The sequence below is a fragment of the Chelmon rostratus genome, chromosome 22 (assembly GCF_017976325.1).
Source record: "Chelmon rostratus isolate fCheRos1 chromosome 22, fCheRos1.pri, whole genome shotgun sequence".
Lineage (NCBI taxonomy): Eukaryota > Metazoa > Chordata > Actinopteri > Chaetodontiformes > Chaetodontidae > Chelmon > Chelmon rostratus.
The window spans coordinates 17064942-17087792 of record NC_055679.1 but is presented as its reverse complement, the minus strand read 5'-3'; the positions used below and the strand labels follow the sequence as shown (position 1 = coordinate 17087792).

At 41.6% G+C, this 22851-nt stretch overlaps 2 protein-coding genes across 6 annotated transcripts in view; both read right to left on the bottom strand.

Annotated features, from left to right (window-relative positions):
• Positions 1-6777, bottom strand: part of dgki (diacylglycerol kinase, iota) — a 73252-nt gene extending 66475 nt beyond the window's left edge. For all 4 annotated transcript variants that reach the window (XM_041964340.1, XM_041964343.1, XM_041964341.1 and 1 more), the window contains exon 1: positions 6345-6777. In XM_041964340.1, the coding sequence (XP_041820274.1) occupies positions 6345-6568 (224 nt within the window). In that variant the 5' untranslated portion in view covers positions 6569-6777. The remainder of the gene's footprint in view (positions 1-6344) is intronic.
• A 3488-nt stretch (positions 6778-10265) lies between these two features.
• creb3l2 (cAMP responsive element binding protein 3-like 2) overlaps positions 10266-22851 on the bottom strand; it is a 29110-nt gene continuing 16524 nt past the window's right edge. Inside the window, exons 2-12 of one of the 2 annotated variants that reach the window (XM_041963838.1) lie at positions 20340-20583; positions 19349-19560; positions 19153-19231; positions 18685-18887; positions 18452-18598; positions 17748-17806; positions 17258-17326; positions 15531-15630; positions 15182-15311; positions 13353-13587; positions 10266-12728 (exon numbers count right to left, since the gene is read on the bottom strand). In XM_041963838.1, coding sequence (XP_041819772.1) covers positions 12653-12728; positions 13353-13587; positions 15182-15311; positions 15531-15630; positions 17258-17326; positions 17748-17806; positions 18452-18598; positions 18685-18887; positions 19153-19231; positions 19349-19560; positions 20340-20583 — 1554 coding nt within the window. In that variant the 3' untranslated portion in view covers positions 10266-12652. The remainder of the gene's footprint in view (positions 12729-13352; positions 13588-15181; positions 15312-15530; positions 15631-17257; positions 17327-17747; positions 17807-18451; positions 18599-18684; positions 18888-19152; positions 19232-19348; positions 19561-20339; positions 20584-22851) is intronic. The other variant, XM_041963839.1, reaches the window with a different exon arrangement.

The window sequence follows — 22851 nt, the reverse complement described above, 5'->3', positions numbered from 1 at the left end:
CTTTCCTTTGTACCAAGAGATTAAAAAGATTACATGTGAGCACTCCCTGTGAGGACTGCCGTCCTCAGCGCTTCGACTGTGACTGTTCTGAACTTGTAAATACGTTGAATGGCGTCCCCTGACGTGTGTAATGATTATTTTCTTCTGTTTTGCCCTTTCAAACTTAATTTCCCTGGGGAGAGCCAATGCTATTGTGCGGCACTGTGACTTATTGCTCGGTTACACAATTACTGTAAGCAGCATGGCATTACAGAGGTTTCTAAATGTGAAACATCTCTTTCCTTTCGGCTGTTGGCCCATGTATATTGTTTATATAAAAGAACTGAGGACTCGTATCACAGGGTTAAAAATTCATGAATGCCTTTAAGAGCCCCGAGGTAAGTATAGCTATGAAATCTGATACAGGCTTTAGTAGTCTCAACTCAAACATGCTCGTCTGCTGTAAACTTTGAAGTGCAAAGCTTCATTAAAAAAGGAGAAAAGTGTTAATAATAATTATTATTATTTGGCAAAAAAGGAGCAACACTTGAGAAATCCTCTCTCGTACACTGGTGAGCTTTTCATCACCACGCTCAGCATCAATAAGCAGCAGCTGAGGCTTTAATTGTTACGAATATATCAGAGAGCTTAAATGTCTTCTTCTCACGCCGGGAGACAGTCTTTGAAGTCCTAAAAGTTAGCGGTTTTATTTTTAGAGAAAGTGAACTTTTACTGCTCCACCTAAAGGATCGGTTCTCCATCGGGTCTCCTAATGCGTCAGCGGCAGTCTGTCACGGCCGTCACATGACATCATGTTCTTCCTCTTCATCTGTGCTCCTCCTCGTTCGTACATCCTGAGCCGTGACACGACTTTCACTTTGTCTCAAACATTTTCCCCTTTTTTTTTTATTCATCGTTTTTATGCCTCCCTCTGTTCTCCCTCTCCCCTCTGTGTTTTGTCCTAATTGAAGGCTGCAAAGACACTTTTATATTCTGGCAGCATCAAATGATGAAAGGCCTTTGATCACTGTTTACCCCTGCAGGTGGTGCGCAGCAGTAGCAACATGACATACATCTATATCTTTTTATGTTGCTGCTCTCCCCTTGTTTTTCATGAGTCCCTCCACTCTTTCTTCCCTCTCCCTACTGTATATTGGCCCCCAGCCTAAGACGACATGAAACACAAAGTATATTGGACTGTGGTATGACGAGCACTTATTGTGATCTGTTGTTTGTGAAGTGGGCTGTAAATAGTGGAGGGATAATGTTACAACATCCTGTCCTGTGGCAGTTTGTTTCTGCACCATTTCCCACGAGGGCAGTGGTGAAATCTGGCCACATGATAAGCCGGGTGATGAAACACAGCGCTTGTTTCTTTGTATTTTTCCCTCTTTGGCAAACGGGTCCTGTTGGCATTATTACCAGCCGAGTCAGGATTGGGGGCACCTGACTAGTTTGCCAGGTGGAGGCTCTAGTTGAGGTCCAGGTAGTCGTTAAAGTCGCCGTCCATCCAGCTGTGTAACTGCAAGGTCCAAATCTGACTCCTGACAGTGATTACATTTCTCAGGTTCAAAGAAGAAGCCAGGGGAGGTGTTTGACAGCAGGACAAACAAATCTATGTACAGACAAACAAACATCTAAATACAGGAAACAACAGCTCAGCGTGCCTTAAAGTGGATCCAGACCGGTTGAGGAGATCACAGGAGCCATATACAGGATCAATAGTGCTTGTATGTATTATTTAGCTACAGTGTGCAGTCTGACAATAATAACCAGAGGCCGACTCAGCTGAAGGTTTTGTTTTTATATTCTGTGTAAAAAGCTTGTCAAAGCGATGCTTCATAGCTTTTCTTGTTTATCCTGGTTTTGTTGCAGCAGCAGTTCTGGGCCATAATTCAATATTAATCCACTTTTAACAGAATTACACTGATTACATGGTCATAAAATGCTACCTTTAAACAAAAGCCTGAGAATAAAATTACAGATTCCAAGCAAATTGTCATTAAAAGCCACCAAATTAAGTTATTTGTGTTTTTGTTTGTGAGTGAAATGAGTTTTGTTTCTTGTGTGAACAGCACTTTAGAGGTAATCTTGTGTACATTTGACATTTGTGATATTATATTACACAATATTCGTATTAATATCATGATTGTGAGTCAAGCTGGGGGGGCTTGGACTGTATTTTTGTTTTGACTGACAAAACAAACAGTCTGACGGCTTCACATTGGGCCCTTCTTTTTCTCCGACTAGACAATTAATAATTCTACCCAATCAAACTAGTCCACAATGAAAATAATCTGTTAGTTGCAGCCTTATTTGCTACCCTGCCCACAATTACCCAAACACCAAGAAACATTTAAGTATATTTATCACAGTATAAACCATGTGACAAAAGATATATCTCATCATATGGAGCTAATTCCAGCCGAGCTGCAGCCCTAAGTGGCACTGAATATTTTATATGTTTATCTTATTACAGCCATCAGTCAGTTGTGACATTACTAATAGGGTGTTCCAGTAAGGCTGCAAACACTGGAGATGTCTCGGTATTGGATTTAGGTACATTAGGACTTCAGAGAGAGCGTTCAGGGACGGTGGATTGTTCGACTGTGAGTTCAGGTTGGAATATAAAGGCTGTGAAGATGCAAGTATTACAGATGTGCCATTAGGGCCTTTGTAGATTTGGGAACTGTAGAGATGTGTATTTTATGAGCTCCAGTACTGCAGGTGACTAACTATGACAGCTGGATAGTCCCAAAAAACATTAATATGAACAGCTGACCAAGTGACTGTCAGAGAGAAGCAGGAAGTGTCCGGAAAAACAACTTACTGACTCACTAACTCACTTACAGACTCACACACACACACACACACACACACACTCTGTCCTTCTGACTGAGGAAAGGCTGTCATGCAGGCAGATGGGTGAGACATCTAAGAATAGATAAAAGGAGGGACAGTATTCTTGGAACACACACACACACAGACAAAGTGTGACGAATGTCTGGCAGATAAGTTACACGTGCCTTACGCTGCCATAAACACATAATACCACAACCCTACAGGCAAAAGCACACACACTGCCTTTGATGTTCAATGGCATCATTTCTCAGCTCCTTCATATTGCCACATATGGTAATTCACTTCTTGGCACAGGCCACTTCAAAGCTATGTAAACTACCTTCTAACAATCCATCTCCCTCCACCGGCTAATGCCATTTCCTCCACATGGCTGACTCCATGAAGAGAAAAACTCACAGATTATCCATAGCTTTACCCAATGAGGTCGAAGGTCAAAGCAACACCAAGACAAAGCATGTAACTGACACTCCAGTGTGTCGCCGTGATTGGGATGTACAGTAGAGAAGTGCCAGAAAAAGACACGAATAGACAGATTGATTTGGCGTAATTAAAGGAACCAGGCTGCATCCTTCCAGTCTTAACATGCAATTAACATACTGTGGTGGATTAAAAATACTGTAAAGTCAAATTTCCATTGTAGTCCAGGATACATTCTATTCTCTCATTGTCAACCAAAAAAGCGAGAGTGAGGGTGTTGTGGTACCAAACTGTACATGCAGTACACAAAGCACTTCTTCATCAACAGTAAACGGTGGTTGCAGTTACAAGAGCCAAACGTTCCCTTTTCCAAGTGAAATTCATCACCGTTCACAGAACATGAGTGAAACGACAGGAAGAGGCTACAGAGCACAGGGTGACATGAGTGGAAAATAGTTTCCAGTCTTGCCCGGTCACTGTATTTTTCTTTTATCCACACTGCAGATTTCCTCCCAGAGTGATCTTGTCAGATTTACTCTCCATCCCATTTAATCAGGAAACACAATGCATATAAAGAGGAGCACCATATGAAATGAATGAAAAATGCCTTTATAACCCCTTTAGAACAATTGTGCACCTAATTAATAATATATGACAAAAAAGACCACAATAATCCATTTATTTATATTCTTATGCCAAAATCTAATCATGTTTTCTCCCATTAAAACAAAATATGACATGAGCTTATGTAGGATTGAACCAAACAATTTCAACCAATGATATCATGACATCCACCCATCAATCAGTCTTCAGCTTTTAGCGGCACAGAGCTAAGATTTGTTTGTTAGCTAGCTGGCAACTGCATGGCATGCTGGTGTGCCGCCACATGTTTGCCACCTCAAACCTTGTTCTGTGGGATGGACGAGGGGTTCGTCTGCCTGCTCTGCTAAAGGAGGCGATGAAAGTGTTCGTATTGATACGGCAAAATCAAATCCCTCCAAACGATGCGTCCCACCCGCCTGCCCCGATTCACTCTGAAAAACGTCATGATACAGAAGCTAGAGTCTCTCAAAATGCCATTTCATCTGGACTTTAAGTGAGCCTTTTGGAGTCCACTTAACCCCTCCCCCCTTAAAAGAATATGAGGTTGCCAGGTTGCCTGGTATAGACACGGTCGAGCACTTAACTCCCGGTAAAACCGCCATTTGTTGTTTTTACAATTCAGTTTTTCATTAAACAAACACAGGAAAACGTGTCAACTAGGTTTCAGATGTGTTGGTTGGCTGAGGCTAGCTTTTCCCCTGTGTTTCCAGTCTTTGTGCTAAGCTAAGCTAACTGGCAGCTGGACGTAGCTTCATATTCATCATTCCGTTTTGAGATTGCGAATAAGTGTATTTCTCAAAATGCTGAACACTTCCTTTAAGGAAAGGCAACATCATATGATGCATAACAGTTGCTTTAGGTGTCGTTGAACCTAAACCAAAGCTAAACAAACGCACTTGTCAAATATGGATATTTTATCTTTTGCAAACGATCATGTTTAACTAGATTCGAATATTCTAAACATCCCATGTACTCAAGTGTATATATATATTAGATATGAGCTTTGACACATGCAATGTACCAATTCTACCCCTCCACCAGTCTACTGCGAATTTGGTGGTGTTTTTTTTGGCCGAGGCAACAGATTTATCTGAACTAACTACTCCTGCGGTTATAAAATTGGAGAGGGCGAACCAGCTGTGGCACTCCCCGTGATGAACAATGTCCTGGAAACCTCACTTAACCAGAAATGGTTTCCCCGGGGAAAACACCCAGAGGAAGAGAGACGGAGGAATGATGATACAATAAAAGTGAAAGAGCGGTGAGTCTTCCCTGCGTAGCGCCTTGCAGTGAATGTAACCCAAGTGGGTGTTTAAAAACTGGAAAATAATCAACAGGACAAATTATCATCTGTCAGATGGGTTGTAATAGGATTATACTACACCATCCCATTTTCAGATAAGAGGAATTTCCTTCCCAAATGGCCAGTTTATTGTGTTTTAATGTGTTTATTTGATGCACATATAATCTGATTGGGACATTAATCACTGGTGAAATAAAAAGCTAATATGAACCTTCTTTCACTTTTAATTGAAATTAATTTCTTGAATAAAGCCACCATTCAGCAACAAACATTAATTCGCCGCCTTGATCGCTGGATTTTGGCAATTCTGGATTCATAAACTGTTGCCCTGTTTTGCCACAGCGGCCAAAATCATACGCAAAACAAGCCAATCAGATGCAAACAAGTCAAACGATTGATTTGACCTCCAAATGCAAAACACTTTCAGGAAAGGTTGACACACTAAGAGCACAAATAAAGAGCAAATTGACGGACCCTAATACAGACAGATAGATAGATGCCACACATTCCTGACAGTGACATCGGTCAACCAAAACTGCTGTGAGTGTGTGTGTGTGTGTTTGGTCTCTGGCCAGTTTTCACTATCAACAGCAGCTGCCAGTCGCACCAGGGTGTCAGGCTGCTGCTGGCATTCTCACACACTCACACACACACACACACACACACACACACTGCCCAAAAATCAATACTGTTTCTCCCCCTAACCCCCTTCACATGCCCCAACACAACAGGGCTACAACACCACACACTCACACACACTGCTCCAGCACTGACATGGGCTAAAATGAATGTATTAATGCCATGTTGAGGCTGTTAACAGCATGATGGGGACCATAACGTGGCTAGCCTCAACAAGCCACGGCTCGTCCGGTGCGTGTGAGAATTTGGCTTTCAAATTAGCAAAACAGCCTCTAGTATAATCCCCCCTCTCTCTCTTTGTGTCCTGTGCTGTGTTTGTGTTTAGAAGCTTTAGCTAGCTTACATGTCGTTCTTACGATAGCATTAGCTTATGACATGTAAAACACACATGAGGACTAGCTAAACGAAATTTATAGCAGCGCCCGAGTATGAAGCGGGTCTGTCAGTGAAATACACGCACAAAAAGGCGGATAAAAACAGCAACATGTCCTCCTCTGACCAGTATCCTGTCCCAGCATCCACCCCCCAGCTCCCCACTCACCGATACGAGGTCTGCTTTCTGAACGCCAGTCCTCTCAATTTCTCCTCAAGCGTCTCTTGCTCCATGTCGGGCAGGCTGCTGAACGTATCGCTGCAGCAGCCCACGGCAGCCTCCTCCGACCCGGCTCCGGACTCCGAGTCACCCCCGTCGGCTCCCAGAGAGGCCAGGCGCCCGCTGAAGCCCCCCGTCGCCGGGCTGGTTCGATCTTTCGCTTGGGGGTCCATGCTGGTCGGTCCTTGCTGTCTCGCCCCGCGCTGGACCCCCCTCTCGGCCGGCTTGTGAGGGGTCACAGATGCCGGTAAGTTGGGGGGAGGATTGAAAGGTTTTGGGGACTAACTGACAGGACGTTGACGCTCTCAGCGGTTTGTCCGTTGTGGTTTTTGACCGCTGACCGCCTTTATATACCGCAGCCAGGTACAACCGCACGCGCAGCCGCCTGGACAACAGATCGAACTGCACTCACGAGCCCCTGACCAACTGGAAGCGAGCTACGTCAAGCTACCAACGTCATCTAGGATGTGGGGCATTTCAACTTTCAAAATAAGAGCGAAACATTTTAAAAACAATTCCCCCATTTAATAACAAATGTGTAGAAGGGTATTTAAGAATTAGCAGGACAAAATCATGTAAAAACACACCAAACAATCAACTTATTCCTATTGTTGCTAGCAATGGTTCCTGTTCCAGTAAGACTCCACTTCGCAGTAGGCAGGGAAATGGAAGCATTAATCGATCTCATATCCTACACTCTTCCATCCATTTGCACTTTACTCTGTAACTGTTTAGCTCATCACTTTATTAATATGATGAATGAGAAGGCACTTCTTATTTCTCAGAGTCATGGTGTAACCTCACCACTGATATAATTAGTGCACTAATCCTTTTGGCAAATTCGACATTTGGCAAATTTATCATGGTTTTTCACAGGTTTACAAAGAATTATTTATAATGACAGACTTTGGATTTATTTCTAGGCATAGTTTTGCAAGCTCAAAATCTTTTACGCCACAATTCTATCCCACAAATAAGTGCTGCAGTCTAAAATCAATCTTGAATGATTTTCCATAATGTCAAGACAGCAGACTCTCGTTTACAAATGCAGTGTAGATGGGAGCACTGTAGTTTTCATGTTTTTATTGACCGACAGATTGAACCTTTGACCTTGCAATTAAGTGCTCTCCACCCTATCTATGGTGCCAGGTAGTGTCAAACCAAAAAAAAAAAATCTATCACCCCCTTACCTCAAAAGGCTTTTATTATCAAACATATGACCGGAAGTAGGGTATTTGATTGTTTCTGACGTGACACAGGTTTTAAAAACTACGAAAGCGCGAGCTGCTGTGAGGGCGGCGACAATAAACACGGTCAGTGTGTGCGGATTGCAAGTAACTGCAGCATCCACCCATCCATCCATCCATCTACCCATCCATCTATCATCTGCCTGCGTCTGTCCGTCCATCCATCCATCCATCTGGCCCATGGGACGAGCAGCGTGGCATTGTGGGATATTCCCTCTCCTCCTTTCTGCAGTATCATCAGTCAGAAAGTAGGGCAGAGGGTGAGCTGCACGCACGAACACACGCACCCTCTCAGAATGTCACTCTCAAACACTAGCGACGCACACACACACACACACACACACACACTCCATATGCTGTGCTCACGGACTGTGCGTGTCAGATCTGTCATGATGATAATATTCTCACTTTGACTTTCATTATGTTAAGTAATTCTTCCCTGTCGTTGGCAGCGGCTCTGCCTGTCAAACATCAGGCTCCACGTGTCGCTTCACTGCGCTGAGCCATCAGGTCCACGGAGTCACCGCTGACCTGAGATTAACCCTCTGACCTCTGTGCGTTCATTTCTGCAGGGGAGCGCGTGTCCGCAACCTCTGCGGTTATTAACCCGCAAAAAATCATGAATGATGTATAGAATAAGTGCTCAGATCATTTACTAAAGTGAAACTATCAATACTCCAACGTAAAAATACTCCATTACAAGTAGAAGTGCTGCATTTAATATCCTACAAGTAAAAGTTCATCAGCTAAATGTACTTAAAGTATTAAAAGTAAAAGTACCCATTACACAGAAAACAAGTCTCTTTGATTGATCCATTATAATAGATTACATTATAAGTAGCTCGATACTGTGCGATGTTGCAGATTATAGAAACAATTTTGACTCAGTATTTCATAATTTTGACTTTGTTTATCATAATTTTGATGCAGTGTCTCAGAATTTTGCTTTTTCTGACATTTTTCTAACTTAGTAGTTCATATTTTTGATTTATTATTTAAAAAATTTGATGTAGTATCTTATAATTTTGCTTTTCTGTCAAATTTATGTCTTAATGTCTCATAATTTTGACTCAGTATCTCATAATTGTGTCCTATAATGAGCATTTTTATTTTCACTGTGCATAAATTGTGGGCATGGCAGGTGTGTGCTTCCATGGGGGAGTAGGGTTAAGAAAAGAATCCTGATTTTAGAAAAAGTCTTAAAACAGTCACATCAGGACAGAAAAGTTATGGAGAAACTTCCTGATCAAAGGATTTTTCATTTTCATTCATAAGTAACAAGTCGTGCCCGAAAACCCCTGCAATCCTGAATCAAAGCGTGAAATCAGATCGCAGCTCCTTGATCTCGTTACTGACTCTGTGTTTCCAGCGTTTCATCACACGCTGGGGAGAGGCCGCCTGCTCTCTTCGGATGACGAACACGCTGCTGTGTAACAGGAGCTGTAATGGAATTCATTGTTGCTGCGTTACTATGAGCCTGGACTCTTATGAAGCTGTGGGACTGGGTATTGTCTTGGGACTGTCAGAGCAATCCGCAGCACTTATTATGAGGCGCTGCTGCTGTTCTATTTTTGGATCGTTGTCATGATGGAGGATATAGAAGCTCCTGGCCAGTGTGTTGACCACGAGACTCCTTTCTCTCCTAATAGAGTTTGGCCTTAACTTAATTTAAAGTTGCACAAGAAATGCTCTGAAGCTACAAACAACAATTTATCATCCATTAAATATTACATTTTGGTCATGTTCAGTTTTTTCTCTTCTTGCATGTTTGGTTGTTTCTCATTGTTGCTTTTCATGTAAATCTAAGCATCTATTTGAGGGAATGCACCTGTTTGTATGTACATGTATGTTCTTTATATTAATGTGTACGTTGCCAACAACCACTACCTTGTTTTACTTATCATGTTGTTAATTACGTATCATATCTTGCTTTTTTTATACTTCTTACTGTCACACTGTCTCCTTTGAATGCTAACATGCTCACAGTAACAATGTTAAGTGTTGATATGTAGCAGGTATAATGTTTACCACCTTCACCATCTTAGCTTAGCTTATGTTAGCATTCTAGTGCAGCTGAGGCTGATCAGTTTTGCAGGTACTTGGTCATAAATCAAAGTATTGGACGAGTTAAAACTTTGACCTGAAGGTGGCGCTAGAGAGCCACCAACGTGATTAGAATTCATCCTGAAAAATCTTTGCCATGTTTTTAATGTCATTCTACAGTTCAGTTATATTACTTGTACCATAGCAAGTCCATTTGTCTCATAGAATGTGCCATCAAATCCTTATAACACTTCCATATTTTATTGTTTATTGTTTAGTATATTTTATTGCCTTAGTATATTTTCATTCTGGTATATTTTTAATTGCTTTTACAAATATTTTTATTGCATGTTGGTTTATTTTATTGTAGTTATTTTAATTTTATTCTTTTTAATCTTTCTTATCTTTCCTATTATCTGTTTCTAACTTGGGGGTTGCAATGAAAATTTCATTGACATGTCATGCTCAATGACAATAAAGACTCTTGAATCTTAAAAAATACTGTATGTTTTTTTCTTTCTTTTCTAAAGTCAACAATTTACCACAAACAGAAAACACACAATGTCAGATATGATGCTTTTACTAAGGAAAATACTTTATTCATTTTAAAGAGAGAAGACAGAAAGCCTAAGTCAGGGTGGATTTAAACAGGAGCAACATGGAGGTGAGGTCTGATTGGGAGGAACACTCTCCACTGGCTGCTAGTTTCAGTCTCAACTACAAGAGAACTTGTTCATAAAAGTTTAAAAACATGAAAACATCCTGTAGAACCGTGGTCGACTCGGCAGTGAGGACTGTAGTTCTGGCTACCTCCTAACTACAGTACACACAGATTTAACAATAAATCTTTGATGATCTAGCCACTGATGTACAAAGCTCAAAATGTGAGACACAGACACACAAAACTTGTTTTCTCATCTCTGAACAGGACTGAGATCGATTTCTGTTGCCAGATTGATTCATCCAATACAATTTGTTGTATTTCTGGGATTAATTAACTTCAACTTGGACAGCGCGAGAGTAAGTTTTGAACAAATGGGGTGTTTCTATTTACAGCATGGATGTACAGGAAGTGAACTGACATCCCACCTGGTTTAAGAGATCTGTAACACACACGTTTCAGTAAAGCTCAGAAATGTAAAAACCCATCTGTAACACACTTGAAATAGACAAGTAAGACTTTTAAAGCCACGGTCTGTAGTAAAACCCAACAGGAAGTCAGGACAAACGTGAAGTGAAGGCATCGTACGTTCATAATTTATCAGCAACACAGAATCCAAAATAGCCTCAGAATGAATCATGAATTGGTTTATAAACTGCAGATCCCAGACAGATTTAACTTTCCTTATTTATTAACAACTTATATTTACAAAAATAGATTCTTTTTTTTTTTCATTTCTGGGAAGAAAGTTTTTTGGCAAATGCTGAGAGATCACACGACGACTGTTGGAGGTGACGGTGAGAGCGTTTCAGGCAAAAGCGACGCAGGATTTAAGGCCAAAGTAAAAGTTAGTGCAGCAAGTTGATTCTGTGGTTCCGTCACACAGTTTAAACAGACAGCGTTTGACTTTTGGGGAAATACACTTATTCAACACCACTCTCTGTAACAATGTCTGTATGAGCTAGGCGGTTAGCTTAGCTTAGCACAAAGACTGGAAACAGGGGAAACAAGCTAGCCTGGCTCTGTCTAAGGTAGCAAAATCTGCCTACCAGCACCTCTTAAGATGATTAATGAATATGTTAAATCTGATTAGTTAATTGTTGAGTGTTAGAGATGCTCGTAGGTGTTTTTCTACCTTTGGACAGAGCCAGCTGTTTCTCCTGTAGCTGCAGCTTCGTACAGATGTGAAACTGGTAGCGATCATCTCATCTAACTCTCCGAAAAAAGCAAATAAGTGTATTTCCTTTAATGTCAAACTATTCATTAAAGGAAAGACAACGTTACAGGACATAATAGTTATTTTGAGGTGTAGTTTGATGTTTGACTGAACACAACAAGAGCAACCAAGTCAAATATTGATCCACATGACAATATGTGAACATCTGTGGAAGAAAAGTCTTGCTTTTGGAAAAATGAAAATCATATTTATGTTAAAATTCCTGTAAACAAAAAAAACTAATGTTTTTAGGTGTCTTTGTACATGTGACATTCAGTCTTCAGCTACAGGAAATGAGCTGCTCTGCATTACATGCATCAAAATTACATTTTTCAATTCATTTCCAGCCAATCTATGAACTTTTTGACAAAAAGAGATTTTGAAGCTTCTCAGATTTTCCAAATGAGCGCAGGAACCTCGATGTTTGAAACGTTAGTCAGATGAAGAAAAAAATGAACAATATATAAAAGAGTACAATAAAAAAAAAACAATATGAACACAAACAAGTATCAAAATGGGATGTATGCATCACTGGAATGAAATAAAAACATTTAATATTAAAAGAAATACAACTAAAAAGGGCAATATTTTTTTTAAAACAAAAAAAAGTTTCTATAAATACAAAGGTTCTCCATCAGTGTCCTGTAAAAAGCCTCACATGTCATATTTTAATATACGTTCCACTGGAATAAATGCCACGTATTCTGTTTGAATTTATCTCAATGTGATTTTTTAACAGTGTTTCAAGCCGAGTCAGTTCAGACAACAGAAACAACTGGTAAGTTGACTCATGTAAAAATGATTCAGTGCAACTTTACTTCAGAAATTAAGGCAACCAGTGCCCCTTTATGTATTTCATTTTATTAATATTATTATTGTTATTATTATTATTATTATTATTACAGTGTATCTGATGAAGCAAAGATGGCAGAAAGAATGACCTTGCAATCAGCAGTGGGAACTACTGTATGAGGTTTGCTCCAGGACACTGAACCCTGCTCCAGATGGAGGAAGGTCAAAGGTCATCGTAGGGTTTAGGTGAGGTGAGGTGAGGTGAGGTGGGGCAGGGTGGGGGTTGTTGACGTGAGCCTCAGGAGGTCTCGTTGACCGTTCGCTCCAGCTCTATCACTTTACTACTGCTCTCATTCGCCCTCTGCTCCAGAGACCTGAGACACAGAGACCAGAGGTGGGTTCAGATAACGAGAAACATGGTTTAAATATGGAACCAGGCCGAAATCTTTTTTACTTTTCAGCCCTCAAATAAACAAATAAATTTCAAATTAAGACATATTAAGACATATGCAACTTGGGACGAGATGCACGTAGCTTGAATTCAATAGGATCCCTTTTCCCATTTAAACCTGTCCTGTGTTTAAACACACATGTCATTAAATAATTAACAGTGGTCAGTAATAGTAAATCCTTAATCTCTGGCAAAACATTTAGTGGTGTTTAATATGTATTCAGATGTAGGCTATAAATGATGCATTCACTTTATTAATTATATATAATCATTGTTCTCCGCTACATGACAGTGCATTAGCTGCTTTAAATAACGTTATAGCTATCTGTGATTTTTACTTGTGCTATGAATGAATCTCAGATTAAGGCCCTAATTACAGAGAGCCAGTGTTCTGGATTTAGGCTAAATAAATACACAAATATATCTGAAGTTAAACCTGAAGATAAAATATCTGCTTTGTTCAGTTGCAGATCGAGCTAGTGTTGCTAACACTGCTCATGCTAGCAGTTCTTCTTCTGTTGTCGTATTTCTCGCTGTGTGTGTTTACCTGTGCATGTCCAGCAGCAGGTTTTTTGACGTCTGCGTGTCATTGCTTTTATTCCTGAAAGGTGGGTGTGTCTCCACCCTGCTGGGTTCCAACCCCAGCTTCTGTTGCTCTGAGCGACGCCACGCTGCCATGACGACGGCTGGCGTGTCCTCCAACTGATCGGGATACTCTCCGCCCAGGCCGAGGAAGTGTGGCTGCTCGTCTTCGAAGACTGATAACAGATTCCTCGACTTGACTAAAAGAGAGTCGAAAAAGAAATTGAAAAGATTTTCATTCAAATCATCTTTAATTATTTTGTATCTTAACACATTACTGTTTCAGGAGGAACTGTAAGTGTGCATCTTAAATAGGACGATAAAGTTTTTAAACCTGTTCAGACGGAGCACGCCCAGTGGCACCAGTCATGCATGGGAACACCACGCTCACACACACAGCTACACACCATCCCACACACACTTCATCACAATGAAGCACCACATGTGTGTTTGTGTGTGTGTGTGTGTGTGTGGGCAGGATGGGACAGGAAACTGAATTTGATTGTTAAGAAAATTATATCTGGTCCCCGTTACAATAGTGAATGTGTGTGGAGGAGGTAGCAGAGAGGATGTTGTGAAAGGTCAACTCTTCTAATCAGTCTCTGTAGCTGTTATTGCAGCGCTGTAGGTGGAATCTGATTATTGCCAACGTTATAATGGACTTCCACGGTTTTATAGGCAGGAACTAATGATTCATTACGATGGAAACAGCAGCAAAGGTCAATTTAGCTGAAAACAGCAGAAAAGTGACTTTCACTGGCTGTGTTGACTTCGAATAACGCCCAACTCTTCAGCAGCCGATCTCATGACGCATTTTTTTTACTGTAGCTCCACACATACATGAATATATTTACGTATGTAGATATATTTGTGCATTTGTGGTTCAGTATCATGCAAAATATCAAGATAATCTTGATCACTTCAATCAATGCTGTAAGCAAAATAAAGCATCTTTCACACCAGACAAGACCCCATTAACACCCACTAACATCTGGCTTTTGTCTTCAGTTAGAAAAGGTACACTCAGCATTCATTCCTGGGTCAAATGACTGCATGAGTGTTTATTGACTCCAGCTCCGACTGGCAGTGATGGAAACATGACTCCCGGGTCGAGACGCTACTTTTCTCCCCTTTTCCAGCACGATGATGATGTGAGGCGAATTTCTGGAAGGCGGCGCGTAAATATTGCCTGATATCACACATAACTGTCGACTTGTTGTTGATCACTGTAACATGGTGTCGCATCCATTCTGCCTTCTACTGTTTCTTGTTTTCTGGCGCATTCGTGATGTCGAACGTGACACACCAGAAAAATAACACAGCAAGGCAAAAACTACTGGTGGTGGGAAAGGAACGAATTGATTACTTTTGAAGACTTACCCACATACAGGCACTGACTTTGGTGTAATAGCATCATAAGCCTTTCGCATTAAGTGCTTTGGTTAATGACGTTTACTTAAGACGACAGTTCACCTTTAATTAATCTCATCCTGCGCGAAAGAGACGCTACTTCTAACTACGTTAACTGATTACTTTAGCAACAACAAGCTTTAAACACAACTGAACAGTCAGTGATATCGCATTAGACACAGATCAACAGTAGCATTTATTTGTTTTGTTTCTGGCCACCTGATGAATGCAATCTTATGTCCTTTTAGCTCCGTTTTTGGTCTCCACCAACTCCTGAGGGAAATATTTGGCTCTTTAGCTCCTGTATGCTCATGTATGATGTCTGTATGACTGCTTGAGCTGCAGCATGTGTATAACGTTTATATAGCATGTATGTGTGATTACCTGTGGCTGTGTAGGACTCTTTGGCAGCCAGCTGTTTGGAGGCGAGGCCAGTTTCAGTGATGGTGGAGCACGGAGTCAGACTGCCGGGGTAGAAGCTCCCCAAAAACAGAGCGAAACACAAGACGACCACCTGCAGAGACGGAGAGAGGGAGGTAAATAAATCATGAATCAATGCTAAGCTGCTGATGAATGATGGAGGCACATATTTCCAATTCAATATTTTAATCAATGTTTCATCACCACAGTCACTTGTTAGCGCGCACACACACACACAAACACACACACACACACACACACACACACACACACACACACACACACACACACACACACACACACAGTATGTTACCATTAGGCATGATGATGTCTGGGTGCCAGCCACCCTGCAGGACTTTGGGACTTTTCCTGCTACCAGCGCCTGCAGAGACTGCAGCTGCTGTAACAGAGACCTGCAGAGAAACACACACACACACACACAGGTTAGACACACACAACATAACATTGACAGGTTAGACACACGTACACACACATACACACACACACAGCTGGTGAACTGTACAGATGCATATGAGCAGGGAATGAAATAAAATGATGATGGAAACTATTAAATTTGTTCCTTCTAAGTTTGACCTTATTTGTGAACAAATGCATCTATTTCTTTGCATCCCGATGCAGCCGGGAAATGTAAAGAAAGTATTTCAACATATTTACAAACCACAACAACAGACAGATGATCTTTTATTTGCTTTGTACGATTTGATTGTTTCACCTTATTTTTAGACTTCTTGTGATATCCTGTGTTACACTTCACTGTTTCTTCCACTGCAAAGCAACACAACTAAAAATCCTGCCATTATTATAATCATTATTATTATAGTATTTCAACCTGTTTACTCATGTACTGCACTCACGCACAGTTAGAGGTAGTTATACTTCACTGGAGTCATTTGTGGATTTAAATTTAAAGCACAAAACTCATTAAGTATTGTGTGTTATCATAGATTAAACTATCCAGAGTATAACAATGCTGCTTAAATGTTAATTGAGCTGTAAAAATAATCTGACAATATAATAATAAAACACTGTGTTTTTAACTTCATTCAACTGATCTTATTTCTATCTAAGCAAGAACAAATGTTTTGGTGTTAATGTCGTTCAGCATGAGTCAGAAAACAGAAAAGTTTTGTTCTGCTGTTTCTGCAATTAAAAGGCAGCTACAGTCTCCCAGTGACGCATGCACACACTATTCAGGTGCACCAGTGTCAACACACACACACACACACACACACACACACACACACACACACACACACACAAATGCAACTGGTTCATTTAACTTTCAGGCAGTGATGATACAGCCCACTTTAACCACTGAGTGGAAAACAAGGTCCAAAACAGCTGTGTTCCAGTCAGTTATACACTCTGCACTCATCGGGTGCATCTCACACACACACACACACACACACAGTTCATCCATGCATAACGAGAGCAAACAACGCAGTCTCGCTGAAGCAGCTTGAGCATTTTACATTAAAATGGCCTCATGATTATGCATGGGTGCAAAACTGCATCTGAACAGATCTGCATGGAGCTTTTGATTCAGCGTTATTTGCACATAATAAAATTCAGCCCGTGTGTCCTGACGCGTCCTCCCTGTTTCTCTCAGATACACCGTGTGTCAATAAAACAAAAGCCTTTGAAGGACTGTAAAAATTAAAAAAAAAAGAGGGGGGTGGGGGGGAATCAAGGCAGGCGTTGAAAGTGAGAGGATGTGTCACATCCAGAGAGGGACGTTTTCAGGCCTGAATCATCCCGTCTTTAATTTCCTGGTGTTTTCATTGTCACCATGTTTGACTCGCTGTCACCAACTGACAGAAACTAATCTTTAAACAGTTCCTCTATTTTCCGAAAAGCACTGTGCAAGCTTTTATTGCCGGCTTACTGCAAGTAAACAAGGTAATCTGACCTAGTTTTATCCTGAAATACCCAATTATATGCACTGATGGATGCATATCAAGTCAATCACATGTGAAGAGAGTGTGTAGAATATGTGACATTGGCTGTGCTGTGTCTTACTTGTTTGTACACTCCAGAGTTTCCACTTTCCTGCGCAGCTCGTTGTTTTCGTTGGAGCTGTTCTCCACCCTGTGGTCAGACAGGAGTACTGCAGGGTCAGTGACTGGACATGGCAGCTCTCACACAGCGTGGATCACTTTTCATGCATCGAAATGATGTCTAATGCATTCTGACTGCAGCTGACAGATTTTCCCTACAAAGCCTCTCTTTGCCATGTTTATAATCTGCTGCCTTTATTCTGCAAAACACTCATAATTCTTTCTTCAAACATGGAAATATCTTCAAGGCTCAGGAAAAAAAAAGCTTAATAAACAGGAAATCATTGAAATATTTTAAAACAGAAAATTGTTGTTGCAGTAAATCCAAATGTGATGTAATAATAAACAAAATGAGCAGAAAATAACATCTATATTCATCTATATGAGCTCTACATGTTTGAACCCAGCTTCTCTGCTGTGACGAAAGAATGAAGAAGAGGAGGAAGACTTACTTCTTCTCCAGAGTGTCCATGTACTCTTTCTTCTTCCTGCGACTTTCCTGAGCTGAAATCTAAGAAGGCGAGAGAGAAAACGAAGGAATCCATTAAATCCATTAAAACCTTTCCATCTTTACTCTGTTGGCTAATAAAACACAGAAGAGGAACATTTATGGAATTTTCTGTCATTACTTGCAGCAAAAATAATGTCTAACTTGTCTCTTATTAGCATTTCATCTGAATTATCAGAATTATCTACATTTATATTAGTTAACACTCTCAATCTCTCAATTAATTTGTCAATTTTATAAAGATTTTTTTGTACTTTATCATCAGTACAGACACTATGCAGTTTTAATCAGAGCAAAAACTTCTGTCAAACAGCGATTCAAAAAAATGCAGTGGTGGAATGTAACTAAGTACTTCTACTCAAGTACTGCACATAATGAGCCATTTGAGGTAATTGCTTGAGTATTTACATTGTCATGCAACTTTATCCTTCAGCCCCACCACATCTCAGAAGTAAATATTGTACTCCATTACATTTGTCTGTTTTAGTTACTCTTTACTTTTAAGATGCAGGTACAGTTTTTTCATACCCTTGCTTTACTGTGAGAACCACAAATCTCAAATTTAGTGATTCTGAATTCTGACTGTGATGTTTAATAAATCTTGTGGACGTCTATAAACTGTCCTGACACATCATCAGTCAGCTGTACCTTATTTTTGATCTTCCTGCGGATCTTCTTCAGCGCCTTCTCCTCGGCTTTGGTGAGCGGCAGCTTGGTGGGAACTGGGTAGCCTTCGGCGACCAGCGTACGCCGCTCCTCTTCGGTCAGCATCAATGGGCCCGATCCCTGCAGCTTCTACACACACAGAGAGAGAGAAATTCAGCCATTATGACCCATGAAATGTGAGTTGGAGCTGGTTGTTAAAGGGGCTCATTACTTACGTGAGGGGCGGTGAGCAGAGGGGAGTTGGAGAGGCAGGAAGCGGCGCGGGGCGACACCTTCAGGCTGGCCTGGGATGGAGGAGGGCTGGTGGGGGAGGTGGGGCAGGACAGGCCGGGCGGAGCGTGGACGGGGCTCTGGCTGCCCTCTGAGTCGCTGCCGTGGGAGCTGGGAGGAGTGGGAGGCATCTGCAGAGACTCCAGACCTGAAACATGATGGTTAACAGATTAACTCTGCTGCTTAGTCTAATCCAGAGAGAAAATGAGTGCGAGAAACTACAATTCCTTCAGACATAAGGAACTATTTAATACATATTTACACATTACAGTATTAAAAATCTACTTCTGCATCAGTTATATTACCAACTTGTGCCATTTTGCAGCATGAAGGCATTATGAGGTGTTTTAACAAATGGCCTGCAGGGGTCAGTGTAGCGTCAGAGGAAGAGAGAGAACCGTTAAGATTCAGACCTTTTGGTGACAGATTGAGAAACTGGTCCACTTCATGAGGCTCCAGTTTAATCTGGGGGATGATGTTCTCCTCTTTTATCTGTAAATGGAGAGAGAGTGATAGGAAAGATTAAAAGAGACAGAAGACAGAGCAGAAAACAGCAAGAAATCACCAAAAATCATCTGTTTTCATCATCATTCGTCCCTGAGCTCTCACCTTGATGCCTTTGCCCTGGGTGTGGCTGTTGGTTGTGGTCTGAGCTGGGCTGGCGGGGTCAGCGGGGGCCACCGCGGGGCCCTCTGGTGCTTGGGGCCCTGAGGCCAGAGAGAGGGAGAGGGTGGGCAGCAGGGAAGGAGTCTCACACAGGAGGCTGTCAATGGCCTCGTCCTGCTCCATGGGCCACTCGGATGAATCCCTGTCGGACTCTGCTGCAGAAGAGGCGACATGGACTCCTGTCACTGACTTTAAACTGACTCCGTTTGCAAACATCTGAACAGCATCTGCATGCCATTAACACTTAAAGCCTTGCAAGGACTTTGACACTTTCGATCAATTTTAAACTCTTGGGTACCACACTCTAATAATCAGATGAGACTCAGCTTTATAGTCATTGCACAGAGTATGAACCACACGTAACTGAATTTGGAGAAAACTGGTAAAAACAAAATGCAAATAAATGCTCATTTCCATCTGCTACTGTGATGAAATTACAAGGAGGTGGTTTATGGAGATTAACAGTAGATGGCGCCAATTCTCCAGCTGGAAAACCATTATAGCACTGCAGAAGAAGAGGGTGCAAGAAGAGGATGTGATTAAAAGGGCACCAGTTGAACTTCAAACAGTGACAAAAACAATGTCAACAGCACAATGTTTGTGTGACATTTCTGTTTGTTTCATGCATTCTTCTTCTTTTTCTTCTTCGTCGTCGTCTTCTTCTCTCAGAGTGGAAACAGCTGCTCAGCCATGTTAAATGTTACATAACTTATTCAAAAAAGGTGTTTCCAGCTCCCTTTTTTTTCAAATCACCTCACACGTGCATGAATACGTTTTTACATAATTTGAGAGGTTTTGTCAAATTTTGCCATTTTCAACAACCTTTTCGAATGCAAAGCTTCAAAATGTGCAGAAAAATGCGTCGATGGAAACACATTTCATGTAACTTCTTCTGACTTTTCTCTGAGGGTCAGCTGCTTTATGTGCGTCTCACCTGCTTCGCTGCCTTGCTCTCCGGCCAGGTGCGACAGGGGCGACTGTGGTCGGCTGTCGCCGCAGAGCGAGTAGCTGTGCTCGGCCGTGATGTGCGGGGGAAGAGGGGAGGACGGGGACAGGTCGCCTCCGTCCTCCCCCTCCATGGCTTCCACGCCGCCTCTCACTCCGGACAGGAAGGGGTCGCTGAGCAGCTGGCCCAGCAAAGCATCCTGGGAGAGGTCGTCCAGGAGCTCGGAGAAGTGCTGCACAAAGGAGGAAACACGATGAAGATATGAGGTGGGGGTATTTAAGACAAGCATAAAATATCAATTTGAAGCCGTCAGAGAGGAGGCCACATGCAGGAGGAGACAGACGATTATATGAAACCACGTCGTTAGAGGCGGCCTGTAATTAGAGGCTGCTGAATTTTTTATTGCCACCTTTCCTTGAAGGTTTCCCTCAGCTGTTCTCTGCAGAAAACAATTCAAATCTTTGTCTTTCACTGAAGACAAACCGGACCGAAAATCTCACCCCTCCGATCACTGTTGCTCTTTCTGTGTGTCTGTGATTCTCAAAACAGGAGTTAAAGACAAGCCTTCCTGCAGCCCCCTACCCTTAATCTCCCCTTTCATCCCCCCAGCGTCTTTCCTCCTTCTTCACTACATTCCTGCATTCTTCTGTGCTGCTCTCTATCTTTTGCTACCATCTCTCAACAAGGTGAGCGTGTGCACCTTCTTCCTCACCGTCCAGGTGTTATGACTAACATAAACAAAAGGCAGCCAAAGCAAAGTGCTGCTGGTGATGTGTTGATTATATACAACATCTCCTCTGTGTGTGTGTGTGTGTGTGTGGTGCATGCCGTTGTTTCATCATTTTTCTAACACGAATGACTCATACAGGCCAATTACTGTTTGAGCTTTTAGCCATGAAGCTTTTCATTTCAGATCAATCTGCAGAATTTTTTCTCAATTTTTTGCTCTTAATACTGTCATTTGTTAACCAGACCAAATTCTCAAACATGCAATTCATCTTCATTGACTAGTTTCATTCGTATTTGTCTCCTCAGGAATCATTTTAGTTGTTTTTCCAGTCTTGTCCTCACTCAAACTCATCGTCCCCAAGGTGACATGAAAGTATCTCTGATGCAACTTCAACTGCTCAAATTCTGTTGCCGGGCAGAATACGAAGATGTGTCCACTGGAATATTATCCACGTCAGAGCTCAGCCAATGAGAGAGGGATAAACACTTGAAACTAAACACACATGGAACAGTGACATGCTACAGTCACGTCTACAGTTCAGACAAATCTTATTCTGGAACATAACATCAAAGCAAGGACCAATGAAGACGCACGGGTGAAAAGACAGCTGGATGAAGTGAGAGTGAAATCAAGATGGAGTGAAAGGAGGAAACAGGAGGAGGCTGGAGGGCTGAACGGCAAGCATGTGGCTTCAATTCTCTCTCTTTCACACACACACACACACACACACACACACACACGCACACGCGCACACACACACACACACACACACAGAGTGAAATGACCTCTTCACTCCAACAACACACAGCACACTCCTGCCGCCGTGTGCTGCCCTAAATGGCCCTGTTTCAGGCTCATGTGTGTGTCATGCAAACACAGTCAGCATACCGTGAATGTATTCAAGGAGGGAGGACAAATATTTACACATTTATCCACCAACGGGTTCATGTCTGTGTTTCAGAACAACCATCGGCGTGAACAAGCCAAGATATGGATGCTTGTCAAAGGGTGTGTGTGTGTGCGTATATGCGTGTCTATGAATGCCTGTTGGGTGATTGTGCACGTGCCATCCCATTATGGGCAAAAATTTAAAGCAGTTTACAATGTTTTACCTCCCCCAGCGTCCCCTGGTAACCACATCTCCACGGTTACCAAGAGGCATCTCCTCAGTCAAAGTGTTGCTGATGTTGCTACACCTCTTCATACCGTAAAGCCAGCACAAAGTCACAGTTATGGGTTTTGCTGTGATGATGATAGTAATTATAACATCAGCCCAAATGGCTAAAACACCGGCTGTGGCTGTACTGTACGTCTTCAGGAAAAATGTAAAGCCAACTCCATTAAAAGTCAGAATTTATTCAACACACAAAATCACATCTCGCTTATCTAGAAGCTAAACATCTTTACTTGCTTGTTGAGAACTGGTTTCTTTCTGTGGCCGATTCAAAAATATTCAATTCAATTTCTTTTGTATTGTTCAATGCCGATTAAGCTAACATTAGCATGTGCAGAAACGTATAAATGACATATTCTGTGTGATCAAAAACTGAGACGGCTGTTAAACTGTGTTGTAGTAGTTGTATGCGTGACTAAAGGATAAAAACTTTCTATTAAATGAAATATATAAGTTGTTTTAGCATTTGCTGCTCCACGTACAGATTGTCACAACTTTTTCGTACAATTCTGGCAGGTTTTTCAATTATCAGGCATAAGAAGAAGTACGAAAATGAGATTCAGATTAGGTTTCAGCTGAAAAAGTGGTAAAAGAGA